We start from the raw sequence: 7,084 nt of genomic DNA on the forward strand, positions 1-7,084 counted from the left end.
TGGGAAAAAATAGTTTAAAAATCATATTTTGGAGGAAGGATATTATTTATTAGACAACAAGTCATAACTTGGGTGGGGGAAGGCTTAAGGAAGTGGGTCTCCATTCTTTTTCCACAATCATGTTTCACTCTTAATTGCAGAAATCACATGGCTGCCAGCAGCTCACAAGGAAGTTAAGCCTCCCCTAAGCAAACTACACTACCATGGATAACAAAGTTATCACAAAGATCACATAGCTCTTGAATTTGTAATGGAGGGAATAGCATCAGTATTCTTCAGCTAAAAGAATAACATATAGAATCTGCTAGGTGCAAAGAAGGCCTTGTACAGGCTCTGCACAGTAAAGAGAAGCTCCCTACTCACATTTCTGTAGAATCCAGCCACAAAAATGGACCAGTTGCCCTGTATGCTAAAGTCTGTTTACAAGAGACCTAGATTTTAAAGTACTCTTTTATTTTTATAAGCATTCTACTAACTATTAATACCTAATAAATCCCTCCTACCTAATAAATCCCTCCTAGGTATTTCCAGATTTATAACTGGAAGCTTCATTAAGAGCATGATCAACAGGTTAAAGCAGATAAATGAGAGAAAGTAAAAAGACATAAAGCATATCCTTACTTTAGAAACACTTGTAGAGAGCTGCTGAGAAATTAAATTTCTTTTTCTTTAGAAGAGAAAAATGGGTTCTCACCTGGCACAATGAACCAATCAATGAAATTTATCAAATTCCCAAAGCACAGCACAGCAACAACCAGGCAATCCCTCTTTGCTGGGCTGTTCCTTGGCACAGCCACTGATGGACACTGGGTCCCATCTGCTGCAGCAGCTCCATAACTCTGTCCCTCCAACAGTGGCTGGAGCAGCAGGTTTGTGTCTTCATGCTCACAGGGGGGTTGCATGGCTCAGTGCAGACACTCAGCAGGGGTGTTGAAGCATTTCCTCACACAAAATTGATGTGTTGGGGCTATGAGGAACTTCAATCACTACGGTCATTTCCGGACTGAAGCACAGGCACCAAGAACTGAAATGTTCCTTGCAGTCAGAAGAACTTAAAAGAAAAAAAACTGCAGTGCTGTGTTTTGCAAAAGTGGCCTTGAAGACAAGGCAAAGTAAGTGTAAACAAAAGCAAAGTAATCCATTGCGCACCCAAGAAATAAAACAACTCCACAGTGATCACACAGAAACTACAAATGCAAAAATAACAGTGTTCTATGTTGTCAGAGCTAGAAATAGTCTTTCTGCAGAAGAAAGAAAGAAAGAAAGAAAGAAAGAAAGAAAGAAAGAAAGAAAGAAAGAAAGAAAGAAAGAAAGAAAGAAAGAAAGAAAGAAAGAAAGAAAGAAAGAAAGAAAGAAAGAAAGAAAGAAAGAAAGAAAGAAAGAAAGAAAGAACACAATCAGCCTTTAAAACAGGGATGTTTTCCCCTTTCTCCCCCAAACAACAGGTCCAAAAGGGGAGGAGGAGAGGGCACAGGAAGGCATTCTTGCTCTTTTGGTGCATGTAGACACTTTTATCTGCCTTTTTTCTTCTGTCCACTCACATTTTTAGAAGTATTCAGTCACATGTCTTTTGAGCGACTTTGTGGATTACAACTTGAGAAGCTAATTTATTTTTTGCACTCTGTTAATAAAATTTAAAGTGAAAATTACCAGCAAACTCTAAGAGTTTAAGAGTGAGGCAGCTAATTTGAAGAAGGACTGCTTATGGTTCGTGACTCATGCATGAAGACACAGGTCTGTGGTTGGGCTTTTTTTAAGAACTGGGTATTTTACACTTTAGACTAACTGATAAACAAAATAGCACCTACCATTTTTGGCCCTTTGCAAAATGCACACTCCTTTGCTTCCATGTGCCCAACTCTACTATTTCATTCTATCTTCTTCTTTTATCTCCCCTATTCTCTGCTGTAGACCAAGGATGTTCTCTGAGCGATGTCACCCTATCCCAGTGCTTAACTAACACAGCAAAATCAAGAGTTCCTTGGAAGTTCTGGGAACCAATAAAGAATCAACACAATATTGTAGACAGTAAGAGTTTTATCTCAACCCCAGTGGTGCACAAAGGCAAATCTGAACCACAATTCCATCACCAATTCACTGCCTGTGAGCAGCTGGAGCTGTGGCTGTGCTGGATTCACCGCTGGGTGAATCAGAACCACTATTGGTCTTGGCTATTTGCCTTAATCAGAACCACTCTGCTGGGCTGGGGGAGTTCTGAATTTTTTCATGGGGAAAGTCCCAGACTAAAGGGTCAGAGAATTCCTTCAGGATTTGGCCCATCTCCTCCCATTTCCCACACCACTTAGGATTTTCCACACCTGGGTCTACTCCTGGGTCAGGGGTCTCATCAGCCTGTCTAGAAATCTCAGCCCTCATTCTGGAGAAGCTGCAGATTGTATAGAGGAAGCTTACCAGACTGAATATCAGAAAGATGGTCTCTTTTACATTCAGGGGAAACTGAACTTTCTCCAATAGTGATGTAACAGATTCAGAGGAGAAGAAGGAAAGCAAAGGCTGAAAAGCCCTCCACCTGCTCCTCCTCTAACAAACTGGATGCATAACCATAGCCATGAATTCATACCTGGAGCAGACCCCAGCATGTTTATAAACTTCTTACAAGTCATTACCACCAAGCCCAGCAGGATAGCTATTCTGGTCACTGCCCCTCTGCTGTAAAAACTATGTATTAGGGACAATACTAGAGCTATTTCTGGATAAGAAAATAAACCTAGGGACCATAGAGATATTAAGATCTCAAAGAAACCCCTAGGGACCAGAAATTCATTCAAGCCTTCACCCCAAGAGACATTATGAATTCAAAAAGCATGGCTATTAACTGCTTTATATGAACACAGAGTAATGGCAACCAAAATGCACTCAAAACAGGGTTTTTTCCACTTCTCTCCGAGGAATCCTTCCCGAACCGGTTGGGGGGAGGGGCCGTGTGGGTTTGCTTTCTGGAGGGGCCCCCTTTTGGAGGTTTTCTCCCAAATTTGCCCTAAACCAGAACAAAATTTGGGGAATCAGAAGCACAATTCCATCACCGATTCGCTGCCCGTGAGCAGTGGGAGCTGTGGCTGCTCTGCCCCGCTGGGTGGCGCCCCAAGGCCGGCACGGCGCCCGCCCGGCCCCGAATCCTTGCCCGGGAATGTTTTCCATGTTTGATGCCCGGGCACAGCTCAGGCCTTGTAAGGAAGGACTCAGGGGCAGCTCATCAGGGTTTAACTCTCACTTTGGATAGTTTCAGTCTCTCTTGATCCAAGCGTTGTCGGAGTATCCAGGGCAAATCCTGTATTGCTCTCAGTGACGTTCACTGCTGGAGCTGATGTTTTGACAGGGCCAAAAGCAGGTTTCTAATATAACTGCTGTGGCAGAACACGATTCTGCTTTTATAGAGCAGAACTTCCAAATTCTGACTCTTTCTTTGGAAAATTTGGAATTTGGAAATTAGAAGGGCATATAGAAGGCCACTATACAAGTCAACTTTTGTCAGAGCAGAACTTCCAAATTCTGACTCTTTCTTTGGAAAATTTGGAATTTGGAAATTAGAAGGGCATATAGAAGGCCACTATACAAGTCAACTTTTGTCAGAGCAGAACTTCCAAATTCTGACTCTTTCTTTGGAAAATTTGGAATTTGGAAGTTCTGCTCTATAAAAGCAGAATCGTGTTCTGCCACAGCAGTTACATTAGAAACCTGCTTTTCGTCATCTCAAAACATCAGCTCTAGCAGTGAACGTCACCAAGAGCAATACAGGAAAAAGTCAGATTAAACAAAATGTTCCTCACAAACACAAAACCATCAGTTCTGAGCACTTCTTTTGATTCTCTTTTTGCCCTTTATTAAAGTTTCTAGATACCACTTGATGCTTTTTGTTGCTGTAGTACCTGGCCACTGGTGCCATCACCTCTGTCTACACATCCCCTTCTCCCTTCCCTTGATGTCACAAGCACCTCCTTCCAGCCACTCTGGGTTTCACTGCTGGGTACAAATCTGCAGTGGTTTTTGGAAGGGCCCCTGTGACTTTGCCTTCCTCAGCTCCTATAGCCATCATTCCTTGAGAGCCACCCTGCCTTAACTGCATGCTTGTCCTGTTCTCCAACCACAATTTTCATGTTTGCACCAAAAACTCCCACCCAAAGTTTGTGACAATCCCCATTGTGGGCATATAGAATGCCACTTTACAATACAAGTGAACTTTTGTCAGGCAAGATCACAGCTCACTTCGTTATAGCCAATTAAATTTTTTCCTTATTTGTTCTGTCAGTCAGGCAGCTCCTTTCTTGGAACAAAGTGCAGTGTTTGCCTCCACAGCTTACCCTGTCGGTGCCAGGTGCCCATGCAATATAAAAAGCAGCTTTTTATGCCTGTCATACTCCTTCAGGAGCTCTGTTCTCTTGGTGGCTCATTTGAGCACAAGATCTCATAGCTGTGCCATGCAGTTAAACCCTCCCATGAGAGCAGCAAGTCACAACCTCATTATTCTCATGTTTGGCACTACTCCTGACACAGAGCAACATATTTTCTTACACTATTTGGAATCTGGCTGAGGTACCAAAAGTTGTTTTGGTGGCTGAACCTGACAGAGGCAACTGAGCCCCCCCAGATGAGCAGAGATGTTTGGTGATAGTTAAAGGGGTTGGCTGATCCTCAGCAGGACAACAAACATGCCATGCCTGAATCCTGACAGGACTGCTTACACTCAACCTATGTGAGAGCTTCTGGCTTTCCCTGAGAGGATTTCCAAGTATTTACTACAAAATGCCTTTGAATGCATTTATTTATCCAAATATCCTCTAATGGTGGATGCTGCCACATCTGTGAACAGCTCTGGAGGTTTGCCAGAGCTTTCCCAGAAAGATACATCAGAAGGGCATTAATAGTAAACCAAGATGTCAAAAGATATAAATTGAAAATATATTCTTATCCTGACTCACTCTAAACCACTTTCATGCATGTAAAGAAAAAAAGCTTATTAAGCCACTGAATAGCAAACAGCAACAAAATCTAAACTAAATTAAAAACTAAGTATGAAAATAATATTCATTGTTGACTAGATGTAACAATACTGATTTTAGGAAGAAAGAAATAAGCTGCTTTTGGTATCTCTGTCCTGCATTACCCAGCCAGAGAACATAAAGTAACCAAAAGAAAATATATACTTGTGTGTATTTGCAGGTATATATTTAATTGCTGCAATATAGTTAGAACCAACAAGCATGCATTTAATGCAGAACATATAAGACTGGTCTGCATTTTAAGGTGTATGTATTTTAAGCCTGTTGTGATGGAAGCAAATTCATAAATCATGAGATTCTGCAAATAATTGACATTTGGATTGGTTCACAACATAATAATTTTAGTGTCTGACAAGATCAAAAAAGTGAAATTTCACATCCATCTGTAGACAGACAGCTCAATAAATGCATGTCCAGACCCACCTGAAATATTCCACTCCAAGAAGATTCAAAGAAAATTATAGTGACTGCAAAAGAGCTGCAGAGTGAGACATTCAGGTAAGAGGCTGTGGGGGTTTAAGGTTTGTCACTACTTGTACAAAGGCTGCACCATAACTCACTTTGGTTTGGAACCCAGTCTGCAGTGCTAAAACACAAAGGCAGACTTGGAGTGAGACATGAACACCTGGGCTGCATGTCTGCAGGGGCAGAGGTTTGACAGCTCAAACCAAGCAGTGACCAGCCTGACAGGAGGGCAGGCAGCTCAAGAAGTGTAATCATGTGTAAAAGTAGCATAATTTTCAGTTACAGATTTATTACAGAATCAACACTTGATCCTGTTCTCATAAAAGTCTATATTACAAAACTCCAGAGATGACTCATCTACTAATGTGGATATTTTTCTTGCCTTTCAGCCCTCCAGACTGATGCACATTTGCCAAGCTGTTATTGCCTTGGAATACACAGCTGAGAGGGAGCACAAGCACTCTCCTTCCAAGGGAAGTTTGAGAAATTCTACACCTGGACTTTGTTGAATCTGCTCTATCTCTGTGTGCTGCTTGCAGCTACATTAGCCATGATGTCAAAAGCTGTTAGGAAATATTTAGTATTTTAGCATGAAATTTCATACCTGAATAATCAAAACTAGATTGCCAACAGTCTTTCTTCACCTTTGCAGGCAGAACTACATGTGTGAGCCATTATTTAATTTGAGTCTTTGTCCATATCTGCCAGACTAACAATCTTTATAGTAGTCCACTACTACCAAAAACTTCAAGAAAACCAGTAGGACCAGCTGATCCACTATACACTTAATTGGAAAATATCTGTTAGGAGGATTCTCATTCTGTGAGTTTCAATAAATGCTGGTTTTAGTCACCACATCCTTTTTTACCTCCTCACCCTGAATTTCTTTCTAAAATGCTCTCTTTCTTATTGCCTGAGTAATAGCACAAAACCCAGGGTGGATTCACTGGAACATATTCTAGCATTGTGATAGCAGCAAATAAAATTTAAAAAGTATAAGACCTACTATTTCAATATTACTGACAAAGCTCTGTATAGATTCCTACTTCCTGGAATGCAGATGATGCTTTTGGTTGGGCAGGGAAGCCAGTTCAGACTCTTCTCCTTCATCTTTTAAATTAGGAAACAAACTGTAGCTTTACAAAAAAGTTCTTGGGGTGCTTACCTAGATAACTTATCTCCCAGGTGACATTCTCCTTGGTTGTATCCCTATAATTCTGTCCCAAAAAGTATAGCAGAAGAAATTACAGTTCCAGCACATAATCACAGAGCAGCAAAAGATGAAGACACTTCAATTCTATTAACTGCTCCCTTCTTCTTCTGTGGGAAAACAGAAAGAAAAGCAAAGACCTCCTTTGCAAATGAGAATATTTTGCATTAATATCAGACAAAGGAGAAAGCTACACATTGCTGGAACAGAGCTGCCTCTTCCAGCTGAGATTTAGTCAAGCACAGAGCAGCTCATGGAGGTCAAGAGAAGTGAGGAATTGTAGTAACTGTGCACCAAAGATACTATTTCACCAACCAGTTTATCTGCTTTGGCCTTTACCATTATTTAAAGCTTATCTTTGTTGGTACAGCTGATAAGAGAATTTCTTGCA

At 41.1% G+C, this 7,084-nt stretch overlaps 1 protein-coding gene across 1 annotated transcript in view; it reads right to left on the reverse strand.

The window, feature by feature from the left end:
* The window catches only part of LOC131091529 (protein spinster homolog 3-like), a 29,620-nt gene extending 22,913 nt beyond the window's left edge, over positions 1–6,707 (reverse strand). Inside the window, exons 1-2 of the mRNA XM_058037644.1 lie at positions 6,649–6,707; positions 695–1,051 (exon numbers count right to left, since the gene is read on the reverse strand). Coding sequence (XP_057893627.1) covers positions 695–902 — 208 coding nt within the window. The 5' untranslated portion in view covers positions 903–1,051; positions 6,649–6,707. The remainder of the gene's footprint in view (positions 1–694; positions 1,052–6,648) is intronic.
* Positions 6,708–7,084: the final 377 nt, after the last annotated feature.

This window comes from Melospiza georgiana, chromosome 19, assembly GCF_028018845.1.
Source record: "Melospiza georgiana isolate bMelGeo1 chromosome 19, bMelGeo1.pri, whole genome shotgun sequence".
Taxonomy (NCBI): domain Eukaryota; kingdom Metazoa; phylum Chordata; class Aves; order Passeriformes; family Passerellidae; genus Melospiza; species Melospiza georgiana.